We start from the raw sequence: 17,211 nt of genomic DNA, 5'->3' as shown, positions 1-17,211 counted from the left end.
ATGGTAACTTCTGCAGATATTGGCATATTAAGTCAGGTATGTTTATGTATTCATTTGGAACTGGTGTAGGATCAGCTTCTTGAAGGACTGTCCATGGGATAGAAATATCATTTTCCTTTTTAATGTACCGCTGTGGGGAAATTCAGGAAATGCAGGATACAGTCTGTTTTTATAACTGTGCAACAATGCGAAAATGTTCCCCTTACATTTTTTAACCCAGGCCGTCTTCTATCTAATTTTGTAAGTCTACTAAACGCGTGTTGAAGAAAGATGTAATGTCCCTTTAATGCCGACCCCGCCCACTCAGCATGTGACACAACAAGGAAGTCTAAATGCAATATCCTGACAACTACAAGAGAAGTAGTTGTCTTTGAAGCGACTTCTCTTTGAAATCTCCTCTTTTTTTTAGTTTGCTGTCAGGTGACATCTTGACACCTGACAGCTTCATGTTTTAGTGTCTATAAGTGAACAGAACAGAGCAAAAATGCTTTTATCACTCCATTTTTTATTTTTAATGCTGTATTTTCGGCTTGGACATACCTCGTTACCGCTTGTCATCAACACGTGGCCATTTAAGAGTGCAACGGCTGCAGGTAGGTCACTATCCCCTCTCGTGTGTGTTTACATGTTCACTAAACAGATTTGAAAAGGTGGGGTCCGCACCATTTCTATGCCGCTGCATGTAGCGCCGCGGCAAGTGACGTGGGTGGAGTTTAAACTCAAATCCCTTTACATAAGAATATGGTCCTCATTGGTTTCGAAACGATACGTCGGTGCATCCACCTAATTATGAGTAGCAAATTTACTTTGAAAACTTAGTCGGATTATATTTTCTAACTGAGATTTCCCAATAAAAGAAACACAAATGCTTATGTAAAACAAATTTGTTTTATACCCAACAATATTAATTTTAGTTTTAAAAATGGCGATTGAGATAAAAAATTATTTGTTTAAAATAAGATTAAACAATGAAACACGGATTTACCCTCCCTGATTAATTGAAGTTATAGTTATAATTGAATTTTCTGCAACAATATTATTTAATAATAGTATTTAAAAGAAATATTCTTGGTAACAATCTATTAACACTTCTGCCTCGTTGGACAAAAAGTCCTTATGGAATGAGTAAAATCACTCAATCTGCTGAATCATGCTGCAAATAACTCAATATATGACACAGTAATTATTATTTGTTTTTATTAATCTGTTTTATTTGAACTGCATACATTTTCTTTTGCGTTCACGTGAGATATACTCCTCCTTCACAGCTTGTAATTAGCCCTGCTGACGGCTGCTGGAAAAGAAGCACACCCATTCTTTTAGTTTGTGCTCACTCATGTGACAATACGTCAATCCAGGACATTTTATAAATGTAGAAATGTTTTTGAATTCTTTTGACAAAAATATTCTTTATGTGTTTGAGTAGAAAATGCTGCATTTTTTTTTTACCTTGTTTGGTTTGATTCTCCTTTAGTCTTAAAAATCCAGTTTGCTCAGCAGTTGGATGTTTAGATCAGCTTGTAACTGATCTAAACAACCAGATTGTACTGCTGTTGTAAAATATTGAATAATTACATTTATATATTGTTTAAATTTCAAACAACCTTCTTAATTTTCATATTAAGAAGGTTAATATGAAAATTAATATAGACTTTTGTTGCCTTACAGATATAATCTTCAACCATTGTGATATCTGATTAGCAGACTGAGTGATTATATTAGATTCATCTCTGTTAATTATAATAGGTTAAAATTTCACCTTTTCCTGTGAGAAATTATGAACAGGGACATTTCTGTGAATATTCAAAATCCCTTACTATTCATTAGCAAAAGTAATATGTTTTGAACTTGCCTCTTGCGGACTAAATGATTAAAAAACTAGGAGGTATAATGAAAAATGCAAATGTTGCAGCTCTGAAAATATTTGTGTTGTCACATCTTAGCTGCAAACTTATTAATACCTGAGAAATGAATCCCTTGGACTAATTTTCAACCATGAAAGCAGAAAAACGAGTGTGTGTGTGTGTGTCCCTGCAGAGTGTATGTGTGGTTAAGTTCGGGCCCTGGCCGATTCATAACCGCTACTTTCACGTTTCTCTACTCACAACATTAATTATTTTTTTCTTGTATACTTATGACTCAGCTAGAGGTTATCCGTATGAAAGACCAGCCGAGTCTTAGATGAGGGTATGAAATAGGCTGAACCCACAAGGCTTCTTAGCTGCCGCCAGCAGGCCTGCCCTCACTCTGTTTGATTTCCTTCAGGGTGATACATTGGACATGTTCAAATTGAAACTGAAAATATTTCGCCGTCGCTTGTGACTTATCCATCAAGTCGATTTCCGGTGGGTGCACAGCTCAGCGCCAAAAATGATAGAAACGGTATTCAAAACATCTTAAGCATCAGCTCAGGGCCGTCAATGATTTAAGTTCAGCTGAGAGTCTCGCTCTTGGATAGACGGATGCCCGTTAATACATCAGGTGTCTGTCAGCTCTTTCTTTTTTTTTATGCAGAGGAAATGAAATTGAAAAATACACCCGGGAATATTTTGTGGGAAATATTTAACAATGCAAGCCGCAACCATTAATTTACCCCAGCAACTGTTTTCCATTGGGGGATTACAGTAACGGGCATCAGTGGGATCATCTCCACTTCTATTCTGCTTGTTTTTGTAAAAGAGAGGAAAAAAACATAATTTAGGTTTGGACTGAAAAGAAAATAAAGCCGAACTAACCAGAGCATTTAATGGGAAGATGATGGCTGTAGCATCAGTTGGTGTGTTGATCCCTCAGGGGCTCTTAGGGGATCAGTGACCAAATGCTTGTGAGCCCCCCTGTTTAGCAGGAAGCCGTCGCATTGGTCATCTCGGAGATCATGCAAAACTGACTTGTTTTGGCTCAGCACAGATTTGTGTTTTTGCCAAATGCGGCTTCTTTTTCACCAACTTTTCCACATTTAGTCTTGTTACAAAAACAAAGTTTGCTGTGCTTTGGAGGGATTTCATGTGACAGACCAACACAAGGCTGTGCAGAAATGTAAAATGGAAGAAAATTATAAATAATCTTCTTTTGTTTTTACAAATAATAGTCTAAAGTCTGGAGTTCATCTCTATTCAGCCCCCCTTTGCTCTGAAACCCATAAATAAATGCCTGTGCAACCAATTCATGGATCCATTTTGTAAGGTTATAAAACAATATTTCCTATTTTGAGCTTTTCATGAAGAACTGTGCAGTCTGCAGACAAAAAACAGAAGAATTACCAAATGCAGTCTTGCCAAGACAAGAAGGGCAATAATCACAGAATAAAGCAAAAGGTCCATGATGGTTCTGGAGGAGCTGCAGAGATCTGCCACCTCAGGTGAGCAAATCTAGTGACAAGAATCAGTTGCAAAGAGGCCAGAAGATGTTCTGCTCAGAGGACCTGAGAGGCAGAAAAAAGAAACCTTGTGCCTGCACATTACCCAAAATACACCATCCCCACCACCAGACAAGGAGGTGGCAGCAGCATTCTGTGGGGTCACTTTTCATTAGCAGGTACAGGGAAGCTGAACAAGCATGGGAAGTTGAAGTTTTTTCTTATTATTATTTTCAACTTGGTGTGAAATACACCAGAGTCTGTGGTTATAAAATTATTCTAGATTCCTAAAACAGCAAATATTTTCTATTATTGACCTACAATCTGCTACTTTCCATTGGTTTATAATATTTAATTTTAATGCTGGTTGGGTAAGTTTTATCTCACTGACCTGCAGAGTGTTATTCTCATGCCATTTGTGGCATCTGAAACATATTTCTGACCCTGCATCCTGATTGGTTGTCTTTCTGTGTAGCGTGGCATGCCCTGCAGTCCGGCGGCTCCGTGTTGGACGCCGTGGAGGAGGGCTGCGCCCGCTGTGAAGTGGACCAATGTGACGGCACTGTGGGCTTTGGTGGCAGCCCTGATGAGACTGGAGAAACCACACTGGATGCCATGATCATGAACGGGTAATGGGTGGACACCGTGCTTTTACACAAAGAAAAAATTAGAATTTATACAGTAAAATCATTTACAACAGATACATTTACAAGTGAAGTCGGCATTATAACCAGGAAATGTTTTTCTTATATGGTTATTATTTATAACTATCTACCATTTTTACTGGAAACAGAACCAAGTGAAAGTAGCTTTGTTTTAAGTCATATATATTTAAATTGACAGAAAAAAATGATGTGAAGAGTTTTAAAATTAGAACGTATGTTTACATGATTCACATCTTAAAAGTGCTAATCAGTCACATGTGGCTATCAACATATTTCTTTTCATTTATTTACTTATTTTACAATTTGTGCTGCTTATTTCCATGTATCTTTAACATTTCCACACTTAACTGGCTGACCTTTCCTTCAAGCCTTCTGCAGGGAAGTACTAATTAAGAGTCTCATTATGATCTGAAAGCGTTCCAGTTATTAGGTCCTTAAATACTAACATTTACAGTCTCAGAAGTTATAATGAGAAGTAAATGTCAGCTTACAACAAAGGACGAGTAGCAAGCTGTTTACTCTTTCTGTAGTGAATGCCCCCTGAAATTTTACCCTTTTTTGTTTCTCAGTTATGACTATGTTGTGCGGGGATATTTTCCTTTACACGATTCAATATACATGGAGAAGAAATTTAATAAACACCAGGAGACACATTGTGCATTCATAAGAGCAGGAATCTAGACAAACACCTGCCTGATGATCCAGTAGAGCAGTCAACAGATAAATACTATATCTGTAAGAAAAAAACTGTGCGCACTCTTGAGATTCAAACTGTTTTTTTAATGTTAAATACGATCTTTGTAATCTTCCCCAACACTGATTTATAATGGAGATATATTGCTCACAGATGGTATTTGGCTGCAGTCAACCAACTCCTGTTTGTGTGTGCTTTCTGAGTAGTAACTCGATGGAGGTGGGAGCAGTGGCAGACCTGAGGAGAATCAAAAATGCTATTGGAGTCGCCAGAGCCGTGATGGAGCGCACTGAACATACGATGCTAGTGGGAGAGTCAGGTATGTGGGGATTGCTGTTCATACACCCTGGGTGATACAGCAAGGAATAATGGACTCATTTATTTGAACAACACACAGAATGTAAATTGCATTTCTAACATAACGGCCTGTTTCAGTATAATTCTATAGAGTCTAAAAGGAACCGCTTTCAGCATCTGTGGATGCTCGAATCTGCATTAATGATCTCAATTAGAACCCAAACCTTTTAGACACAGCATAGGCTTTTAAATGAAATGACAATCATTAGGAGTAAGTGAAAAACACATGGGTCATATAGTCCCCTGAGCCTGAAGAGCATAATTGCGCACTAGTTGTAAAAAAAAAAAAAAAACCTGTTCAAGAGCTCCCTTTATGCTGTGGACGAGGAGAGAGGGATGAACAGAAACTGAAGCTTTTAATCCCAGCATGATGTACCGTTCTGTTCAAAATGTTAGCAGTCAAACATCACAAATCAGCTTACTAGCAGCAGGAGAAATAAGTGCCAGACATCTCAATGTTTTTAACTGGAAATATGTTTCTAATATTCAAATTTAGATGAAATTCCAGATGTTTTTAAAAACCCAAGACAATCAGGAAAACTCCCTGTAAAATCCCGTTGTTGACCGAATGACTCTGTGGAGACACTAAACATTCAGTTTGAGGTAAAACCAGGAGATCTTAAGAACCTGTAGAATGTAGTCCAGTCATTATGGGCTGTTCACCTGTTCATAGATGTAGAAGATGTTTGACTCCATGCAGTCCAGACATGAAGCAGCTGTCAAAAGCAGTGCTTATGTAACTAAATGTTAGTTCAGGGATTCACAGGAAAACTCAATCTCAAACACTTTTCAGTTTATACAGGAAGTGTTTGAGTTTGTAAAGAAAATTGCAGATGCAATTTTTTAAACAATCTATAATTCCTTTTTCCTTTAGAACATTTTTCTTTGTTTTTTTTGTAACAGAACAAACTTTGTTCTCAACATCTGCACATCTTCATATGGAGCTTTACTCACTACTATTATGAACATGATTAAATCTAGGAGATTTAATAATTTCTGTTGTATGTCATGATATCCTTCTGATGACCAATTCATCATATTTGCTACGCAATTCCTCCCAAAGTTAAATGATGAAAATCTTTCAACGCAGCAGCTCTTTAAAACCAGATAAACCGATGCTGAAATGAACTAAAATTGGTTGCAGTCCCTTCTTTGTCTGTGAACCTTTTCTAAGTCCTAACCTGAGGTCAACGTGGTCTCCTATGTGCAACTTGACCCAAGTGTTTCCTCTCTCTTCGTAGCCTCTGTGTTTGCTGAAAACATGGGCTTTGTTGCAGAAGACCTGACTACCAACGAATCTTTGAATGTTTTCTCACAGTGGCTGAAGGGCAACTGCCAACCTAATTATCGAAAGGTAAGTGCATGTGTGTGAGGCTGTTTCTTTCCTCGCTTGTGTCTGCCACGGGCGCACTGCTTCCAAAAGATTGATTTCAAAAGGGAAAATTGACAGGCATACTAAAGTAGCTCAGAAAAAAAAAAAGTCAGCTTTTGTGGTAAAGGTGATGCCCTACAGCAACGAGCTGTTGCTTCTCTTCAAAAGGCTCCTCTTCATTTCCACAACAATGTCATAACATCTATAGAATCAGGGAGGCGTTATGTATCCAGAGATCATCCACTGATCCATTGATCAAATTCTCTCTATTCATACTTTTAGGAGCAGAACTTATGGCTCTGAAGTTCCTGGAGCTATTATTGAAAATATCTGCAGTGCAGAAAAACTCAGACTGAGTGGATAGGAATGTTGGAAGTTGGGTTAAAAATGTAACTAATAAATCAATTACTCTAAAATGATGCATCTTTATATATATAATTAATTAGAAGACTTGAATACAAAAGAAAGCCTTCCAGCAGACCAACCACCCTAAACATACAGCCAAAGATGCAATAGGGAGGTTTAGTTGAAAGCACTTTCATATGTTAGAATGGCCTAGTCAAAGTCCTGATCTAAAGCAATCTGAAAATCTATGGAAAAGAAGACAGAGCAAAAACCTCAGTCTCTGATTTACTCAACTTAAACCGTACCAATATCTGATGCCTTCTGAGGCGAACCGAATGCTTTATGTCAGGAATCTTCAGTATAAAATTACAGGAGGATGGTGTTTTTGAAAAAAATATGGATCAATATGGCAAATCCAAACAGGGAATACATCCTAAAGAAGAGGAGCAGTTAAGGTTGTGGAATAGGAAAAGATTACCTGTTGGGTTTAAAGTCTTCATTTGTTACATTTGGTTCTTTAATGCAACTGAAAACAGCTTTTCTGAAAATGGACTCAAAGCTTTTGATTCTTTTTAAAAACTTCTGCTGTCGGCTGATTTATGCTTCTGATCAATTATTTGTACAGCTGTTGAGAATATCAGATTTATAAATGTTTAGTTTGTTTTCTTGCTTTGTTTTGCGACTCAGCTAAGATGGGCAGTATGTTCCGAGTTCATCACAACTCTGCTTGTCAGTTTGATTTTCAGGTGGAAACGTCACCTTCACTCTTCTGACATTCCTAAACCACATTCTGAGTAACAATTAACCAATTAAGTACAGATTACAGATTGGGTTCAGATTATCTCCTTCCAGTCTGACTGAACTGACGTTATTTGGAAAAAGAAGACGTCTATACAGCAGCACCTTAAAGACTGCAGCTGGAATAGCAGCCAAATGTGGTTGAATAGAGAAGCAAACCATCTTAAAACAGTTTTGGTGGTAAATGTAAGTCAAAATCGATTTTAAGTACTAGAATACAATAGAAAATGATGATAAAAAAATGACAAGATGTGCATGTATATTTGTGCATAGAAAAACAACAGACTATTGCAAGAAGGGGAAAAACTGCAAATATCCACAGGGATGTTTGGGTTTGTTGGGATCAGTGATGGATATAAAGTCTAACAGCTGGAATGAAGGATCTGTGAAAACACTCTTTTGTGCAGATAGGATTCACTGAAGGAGGATTCAACTGCTACAACTTCACACACAGGGTGGTAGATATTGTACAACAGAGATACTAGAATACTAATATTATATTGCAGTATAACATAATAATTCTTATTATATCAATAAAGGAGCCACTTGAATCTCAAAAGAATGATGCAAAAGTTGTCCTTGATTTTCACTGATATTAAAAGTGGATGTTTTTACTTTTTATCAGAATAAAACTTCTACTTTAACTGGGTAGAAAAACTGATCACACTACTCTGCATCTTAAACTGAGATGCTCAAACCACTCCAAGCTCTCAGGTAATCACACCTGAAATGATACCTAAAGTCACTCTTAATGAACATGGAGATGCTTCACTTATGACTTTTTTCTTTGTTAGTTGTCAGATTTTATACCTGCAAAACCATCTCCACTGAAAATCTGCTAATTACATTTTAGCTCTGAAACCATTTCCACTGAAAATCTGCTGATATATATATTTTTTAACTGCTTAAAATTTGGGGTAGTTGGGTCGTGTTTTGCTGCGGTGAATCTGTCCCAGGACGAAAGACATGATGGAAGAAATGATCTCTGTTCATCATCTGTCAACAGAACGTCAGTCCAGATCCGTCAACGTCGTGTGGACCCTACGGACCAAAGGCAGCGCAAACACAGTGTAATGGAGAGCGGCAGGTTAATATACACTCCCATGACACCATAGGTAGGTGTTGCTGAGCCCCAGACTCAGCTTTCTACTTTCTATGGTTCAATACTTGTGTTCTGTATCGGTTCAGACATGAAGGAATGCTCATTATCTTTTTTTCCTCTAAGTGTGTATTCAGGGAACCACTACTCAGCAAACAGAATCTGTTTCAGTACCATTTCATAATAAAACTTTATATTAATTTAACTATAAGTTTATTATATGCTACAAGTCTATGACTTGATGCAATCTGCTGGGTTTCTTTAGATGTAAACTTTTGAATAATAACTAATTTGAATAATAAGCTGAGCTTAATGCACTGTTTGATTATCAGTTGGAACGTATGTTTGATTGGATTGAAACAACTTTATGCTGTGAATTGGTTCTTTACAAATAAACTGAATTGACTTAGCTTGCATTTGTTTTGTTTTTTTCTTTGCACCAGGGATGATTGCCGTGGATAAAGACGGCCACATGGCTGCTGGAACATCGACTAATGGACTGTCGCACAAGGTTCCAGGGTGTGTAGATTTCTTTTCACTGATGTTCTAAAATTTCAATGTTCTGAGTATATTTTCTTCCATATGGGCTGATTTTTCCTCTTTAATCTCTTTAATAGACACAGACTCACACTTCACCTAATGGAGACTACCGATCTTTAAACCTCTCTTGGCCTTCCTGTAGAATCATTATAAAGTTTCTTACAACATTGATCTGAAATGGATAATGCTTCTCGGGGTGACAGAGTGTTTTTTTAGCAATTGATCTTGTCTCAGGAATGTTTATGAATTGGATTCCGAGTTTTTGCCTAATAGCTCTTTGGAGATGACCATGTTGGTGAAGAAAATACTATCCTGCCTGTCAAAGAGAGTCTGGCTCCTCTCATGCTAAATACTGAGAGTTGTGTGTTTGCCCAGCTCTGTATTTATTTGCAGGGAGCCGCTGTGAGAATTTTAAAATCATGCCTGCAGACTTTTACTGTCTGATTACTGCTCAGTTTTTGAACAGGAAAAATGGAGCAAGTTTGAATTTTGAGCTCGAAGACATTATGAACAAATAACAGCAAGTCATCACTCAGAGCTTGGCAATAAACACAATCAGCTCTGTTTACATTGTCAAGAGGTGCTGAAATTTTAATAAGTCACAAAATTTGATTTTATGAAGTAAAGAGCAAGAGAAAAATATTAGAGATGGATTTTGTTCCAAAGAGCTTCAATAAGTACAATGGATGTTCTTAGAGTAATGTAGAGGTGGGCGATATGGACTGATAATTTTATGACAATATTTTGACTTTTGTTCTCAGATTTCTATGATGTAGAATGGAAATCTCAAATCATTTGACTTAATCCTGCTCTGTATGGCTGTGATGGCAATAGAAGTGATGATAAAAAGCAGTTTATTCATTTGAATTTTTTTAGGTAACTGTATCTAAAATCAGTCCCATTTTGGATATTTCAGTTGCTGAACTTCAGATGCAAACACTTCACATAATTACTTCATTCTGAATGTTTCTCAAACCCTTCAAAGCCCATGTTTACGTTTACCATTCGTGCAACTTATGTCAATATCTTCCCTTTTATGTCCATTGAAGCTAAAAAAATTAGTTTGAAGGATTCTGCATAAACTTCAAGTATCTGGCAACCTTCTGGAAACGAGTGAAGTTGTTCTTTTAAAGCCACGTTTGGTTCGTTTCTCTGATCTGCTGTGAAAACATGCTGCTGGAACACTGCTTTGGAGGACTGCTAACAGGCTGTATTTTTGAATGTAAAATCCTCCTTCAAAGGCATTTTCTCTTCAATTGCAAACTAATAAAAATATAGTTAACATTATATTTTATCTTCGTAGTGGACTGCCTTAAATCAAGCATGAAATATTTACTTAGAACTTGAGTTTTCACATTGGTAGATGAGTCTTTTATAATGTGACAAAATCAATAGAAACAAGCTGCTTCTCAGTATGAAATGAACAAATGTTTGCATCAGGTATAAATTTTTAGGATGGTGTAGTTTCTCACTATTGTGGCATAAATACTTAGCTGAAGGACACAGGATAATATCTACTTAAAAGCTGATTGCACTAACTGAGAAATACTTTAACTAATTAATAAGGTCAAGTGTTTAATTCCGAAAATGTTAAGTTCTGGAAACAAACAAATGTTGGGTTCTAACAAGTGAGAAATAAACATCCACTTCTGTGTATTTTGTTGTGTAGGACTTGTTAATGTTTAGATGTTGTTACTGTCTGTTGTGCTGCAGCCGCGTTGGGGACTCCCCCATCATCGGAGCAGGAGCCTACGCAGACAGCTCAGCTGGTGCTGCCGCCGCCACTGGAGACGGAGACATCATGATGCGTTTCCTGCCCAGGTGATTTTTTTCTGTTTCCCAGTGATAAAACGTGAAAACAGCATCACAGACACTTTCATGATCATATCCTTCATGTTTTCCACCTGTGAATTCAGTCCAGTTCATACCCTTATGGGGTATGTCTGTCAGCTTTGCACATGTTCCCAGTTGGTTTCTTTTATGGACTTTGACTAGGCCATTCTAACATAAAAGCATACCTCGATCTGAACCTCTCAGTTCTTGTTAAACCGTGAATATCTATCGCAGTTTCAAATCCTTTTAGCATCTAAACACTTTTTTTTTGGATAAAAGAATCACCACAGCAAGATGCTGCCACCACTTTGTTGACTTATGAGGACGGTGTGATCTAGATTCTAGAACTGCGTCGCTCATGGTGGCAGTATGTTGGAGTAGCTCTGCAATGTTAACTCTGCTTTGTTCTTTTTCTAAATTTATTTGCATTATTTATTTGGTTGAGGCTTTGCAATATTTAGAAAATGATTCCCTCTGGTTTAGGATAGTGTGCAGCTATTAAACTTATCAAAGATCAAACCATCTCTTCCATCAATCTTAATGGATAAACATCATAACCCTGACTTCGTCTTTCTGCCCAGCGTTCTAACAGTAGAGCCAGACAGAAATTTAAAGAGGAGCAACAAAAGCAAATGTGGCGGATTATCAGAGCTTGCCTACTACTGATTGCGTTATGTTACTGTGGAATATCGTCTCTGCTGCATGTTGAGCTGTTATGTCAACATTTCAGAGACGGTCTTCAGTCAGAGGCCCTTCAGATTAGTTGCAAGACTGACTGCTACAGAGGATCAATCCAGCCCACAGCATCACCATCCCAACGAGTCTTTGAAGATACTTAACATTTAATTTTCCCTTGGGATAAGAAAAGTATTTTATGAATTGAAGATGTTATTGTTAATTTTCTTCCACATTTTATTTTAGAGGTATTAGATCAAAGAACATTGAATACAAATTCAAGCCACACTTTTCAGTTTTTTATTAGCAAAATGTCCACTTCAAAATCGAGCACTACTGTGTGTTGGTGTATCACATAAAATAAGATAAAAAAGGGGGTATGAATACCTCTACCAGTCATACCAATGTATCTAATAGTTGACTTGAAAGTCCAAAGTCTTAATGTAGGGAAGAAGGGATACATCTTTAGTGTAACGTCTAAAATAGTCTGTCTGCTGTGTATTCAGATGGTTTCCAGCTATTTAAATTTACACACAGCTGATCTGTCTTCATCATGATGGCTGGATCCATCTCATGGTTCTGAAATTTGATTTTTATTCTTCAACCGTTAAAAACACAACTGTAATGTAGTTTTCTGTTTGCTTCACCTCAGCAGCAAAAGATGCTCAAAGAATATCAACATTAGTGATGTGTTGGTTTTAAACACTCAGCTGCTACTGTCACCCCTCGAACACCAGACACATAAATAGTATGAGAAGAAAAAAAGAGGCTTGGCTACGTTGCCCCAAAACTGTCATCGGCACATTTCTGAACAGAAGTGGGATTTTACCTTTTTTTATTTCTTTATGCTATAGCTTTTATTTATGTCAGCCCAGTTTGGTGAACACATCTGAGGGCTGTCTGTTTAAATGATTGTTGTTTTTTTCCATCTACCTTCTGGAATAGCTGCTTATTAACAGACTGAGATGTGTTTATGTAAGCCCACATTTCTCCTCCTAATGGTGTGATTGGAGGCCAACCTGCTAACCATTATCCATATTTTTATAACCATCCCTGATGTGTATACTGAGGAGAAACGGCCTCTAGTTTTAGACTTGAATGACATAATGCACTGCTTTAAAAGAAGAAAAGCCTGATTTTCTGGTATCCAACATGAAACAAAGGACATCTTGATGTAAGTTCAGAAGGATCCACAAGGGAACAGGATTTATAAATAGTATTTTGAGAAAACCTTGTTTTTTAATACAAAAACAAAAATAACTGGACCAAAATCAAATTATTTTTAACATTATTTCATGAAAAAGAAGAAAACTGTCCAAACCAAGCATGTGAAAAAGTAATTGCTCTCCTGTCTTTTACATCTCTGGAGGAATTCTGGCCCACAATGTTTGCAGAAAACGTCAGTCACATTGGAGAAATTTTAAAATGAATGACCTGTTTAAAGTTGTTCCACATCATCTCAATTGAATTTAAGCCTAGACTTAGATTAGGCCACTTCCAAACCCTCCTTTTTTTCTGTCCCTCTAAGATGTGAATTTTCTGGTGAGCAATTCCATTTTCAGTGATGGCCAGGTATTTGATTAATAAAATAATCTTTTAAAAACAGTGTTTCATATTTACTTGGATTATCTTTGCTTGATACTAACAGTTTAATCTGAAACATTTAAAAGTGACAAAAACAGAAGTAATGTAATGTGTAAGGGGACATTGTAGGTGTACCACCAGTACTGGAAATGTCTAATGTAATGAAATGAAACTCTTCGTTTTATCACTCTGACCTCAGGCTAACAGGGTTAACAACATTTGGTATTTAACCGTCCAGCAAACATAACTGAAAAGCAGAGGAAACTCACTGATTCACCGTTTCTTGATGCTTATTTTCTGTGCTCATTTCCAGACCACATTATTATTCTGAAGGCATCTTTAGCATGATCCTGGTCTGTGACCCTCTGCAGCCTTGTTAGCTTTGCTCATGTCTTCTCCATGTCATGCTGCCAACAGCTACTTGGCTGTGGAGCTGATGAGGAACGGGGCCGATCCCTCAGCAGCCTGCAAGTCGGCCATCTCCAGAATCAAGAGGCATTACTCAGACTTCTTTGGAGCCATAATCTGCGCTAACACAACAGGCCATTATGGTGAGTGTACGGGTTCACAAATTGACTCTTTTTCCAAAGTTAATGACGCATACCCGCTGGGATGAAGGGGGGGAGAAAACTAAATACAATGGATTGAATTTCACCTAATAGTGCTATGATGTTAATATACAACTTTTTTCACAAGACAACCCTGCATGAATGAAGCGTAAAAAGTTCATTTCCAGGCTTTGATATTGACATCTTCTCCATGTATCTTTAGTCCAGAGCCAGAACATTTTTAAAGGAATAGCAGCCTGACACAAACATTGATCTTTTTTCTGTAGTTTAATTTATGAAAATTCACCCCCCGCCAAAAAAAAAAAACAAAACACTTGACAGCAGACAGATATTCGTCTTTGTTTGACAGGAATGTTTGATCCACTGACATGCAGTGAGGTTCATGACCTGTGATGCAACGTCTGATTCCTCTGGAATCAGATTAAATAAAACCCCAAACTGAAGCTTATATTTCAATTTTGACCTCAGTTGAAACATTTAAATATGCTTTCATTAATTCCATACTGTTCACCAATATCATAGCTTAAAATAAAGTCTATGTAAGCTCAAAATGTACGTATTATTTTGGTTGACCTCCCCTTAAAAAAATAAAATAAAATCAAAAATCATGTGTGATCTTATCTTTATTTGTATACAAGGTCCATGTGTCTATCCTCTCCATCATCTGTTTGAAAATCTTCCTTGCTTGCCTTCAGTTTTTAAACAATGACTGCTTCCTTCTATATTTTTCCGATTGTTCTCAGTTCTTTCAATGCATAAAAGAAAAGCGATTGCTGCCCATTTTGCCTCTGGAGCTCAACACTGCCCCCTATCAGCGCTGCTTTCTGCCTCACCCTAAGAATTTTCACTGCACATTTGTGGCTGATTAGAAAGATTCAGTGTCACATTTATAAAATATATTCAACAGATTGTGGAACTTCAGGTACATTTTGAATGAAACGTGCTAAGTGATATAAACTGCCTGCTTCATTGACCATAATAATTTTTAAATTATACACAAAACTGATTTACAGGGCAGTGAAGTGGCAAACTGATTTTCCACTTCTATTTGCCTCCTCTGACTTTACGTTACTGTTTTTGACACATTTCCCCAACTGCAGTGCAAGCTCCTGGCACAGATGATAAAAACAGGTTATGTGAACAAAATTGGTAATTCTATGTGGTTTTGCTTGATGCAAAATGTTATATATGAAGGTAAAACACCAGAATAGCTGTGTAAATGAGAATATATATAACTCTAGACTGCAACATGATATTGTGAAGGTTTAAAGTTTTTGATGAATCCCAAAGCTCCTTTGAAAACGGAGTAAAAAGCATGTTTCCACCTGAATCAAGTGGAGATTCAGAAAGAAAGACGAGACCTAATCTGAAAGAAGAAGCAAAGTTTTAGCTTTAGTTTTTTAACAGCTGTTTGATGTGAGATATGAACCAGTCAACTGTCAGGATTCTCACATATTTGCATGCAGACACAAACACAAGCTTTTGATATGGGAAGTATCTTTTCTTTATTTCTTTTTTCACCATTCAAAACTAGTATAAAATTGAACAAAGTCTATTGGTCACTTTGAAACAATAGACTTTGTTTAAAATTGAACAATGGACTTAATTTATTGAGTGTATTGAACAATCCAAGTGTAGTTGGAGCAGATCTGGTGCCAATGTCAGCATAAGAACAGGAAGATCCAAGATCTAATCTGTTAAATTGAAACACCCGCTCTCTCTATTTTGTGGCCATAAAAAATGAGATGTACAGAATTTTTAATAATGAAAACATAAAATCACCAAGAAAAAGCAACTAAATCGACCCGTTTCTAGCACCATAATGTGGATGAGGAAATTGGAAACTTCACCCAGTGACGTCTGAGACTGAGATCCAAAAAATAAACTAACAATGTTTTAACAATCCTCATCTAAACACTGTGGTGGACAGAGAAAAAGCGACTCCTGGTTACGAGTGGGATTTATCACAGTGTTTATTGTAATGGTGAATTTTTTTTTTTTACAAATTTAGGTTTAAATAGAATTTTAAATATGAATACTCCAAAAACAGTCTGAATTGTTATTTTATCATTTTCTTCATTGTTTATCATGAAAATCTTAATGAATATTATTAAATTATTAAAGTTAGTGAAACCTGTTTCAACTGAGTGTTATTTAGGATAACTATTTGTTTGTGGGGTTATAATTACTGCAGTTACCTAAAAAAAACTAAGCAAAGAAGTAATCAATACTTTTTTAATTATTATTACAACAGCACTACAAAATAGTGTGATCAGATTTTAATTACATATGACTCACCCCTTTTCCCAATTAGGCGCCTTTGAAAGAACTGATTCATCTTTCTACAGATTTTGTTTGTCATTGTTTTTATTTTAAACAAAGAAGAAAAAAAATACAGAATAAAACAGAATACCAAACCTAAATTTCAACAACTCAGTTCTGAAAACTAAACTTATTTTTTCCATTACTGATTTCTGATGAGAACATTAAACAGATCTCAAGATTTTAAAACCATCCCCCCCCATGAATCTAAGTTCATATTTTTCAGAGACATTAATGTGAACACAGCAGCGAAACATTGCATTATAAGCAGTGTTCACATCATGTGCTTAGGATTATAATGGCACAGCTGATGAGTGAATTTTCTATTTGATGTTTTAGAAAAATACTTTTTTTTTTAAACAGAGGTCCTGCATTAGTTACATCGATTCATGTTTTCTCTAAAGGTTACTGGATCCGAGACACACATCAAAGTATCTTCTGCTTTTAGGTTTGTCATCCATTGTTCCTCCAAGAGCTCCCCAAATCTGTCCAGCCCTCAAAATTTAGTTCTCATGGCAACGGTGGCAAACTTTGAAACCCAAACATCTTTTAGCTTTCCTTCTTTAATGCAGGTCTTAACCCTCGTTCAGCTTCAAATAACACATTTTCTCTGATATTTACAGTATATACACAATAACAAGAAAGAAGCTGCAGGATTAATAAGTATTTGAAACACAGGTAGAGAAAGGTCTCAACATGCATTAAACAGGAATGTAGGAAAAAATCATTAAATCAGATTGAGTCATAATGAGTATTTAGTATTTTTGTCTAACAGCAGGTGTGTTTCTGTTTCCTCAGGTGCGGCGTGTAATAGAGTCCCCAGCCTCACAGAGTTCCACTACATGGTGGCCGACTCCGAGTCAGACACAGCAGTCCTAAAATCTGTGCCTTGCTTTTAAAAAAACTCTGAATATCTCTGGATTACAAGGTGAATCTTTATTCTGAGGATTTCGTTTAATAAAACAAGTATAAAAACACAGCAATAAAAAAATGACAAAATAAA

At 36.7% G+C, this 17,211-nt stretch overlaps 1 protein-coding gene across 1 annotated transcript; it reads left to right on the top strand.

The window, feature by feature from the left end:
* The first annotated feature begins 296 nt into the window (after positions 1–296).
* On the top strand, positions 297–17,207 carry aga (aspartylglucosaminidase). The gene is made up of 9 exons (XM_015031949.1): positions 297–593; positions 3,831–3,984; positions 4,921–5,033; positions 6,313–6,425; positions 8,593–8,701; positions 9,129–9,204; positions 10,939–11,046; positions 13,735–13,868; positions 17,007–17,207. The coding sequence occupies exons 1-9, from the start codon at positions 485–487 to the stop codon at positions 17,105–17,107; spliced, it is 1,017 nt and encodes a 338-aa protein (XP_014887435.1). The 5' UTR covers positions 297–484; the 3' UTR covers positions 17,108–17,207.
* Positions 17,208–17,211: the final 4 nt, after the last annotated feature.

This window comes from Poecilia latipinna, unplaced genomic scaffold, assembly GCF_001443285.1.
Source record: "Poecilia latipinna isolate Pla-1442-1.1 unplaced genomic scaffold, P_latipinna-1.0 Scaffold224, whole genome shotgun sequence".
NCBI classification, from domain to species: Eukaryota; Metazoa; Chordata; class Actinopteri; order Cyprinodontiformes; family Poeciliidae; genus Poecilia; species Poecilia latipinna.
Note: the sequence above shows the minus strand (reverse complement) of the source record. Positions and strands in the feature narration are given on the sequence as shown.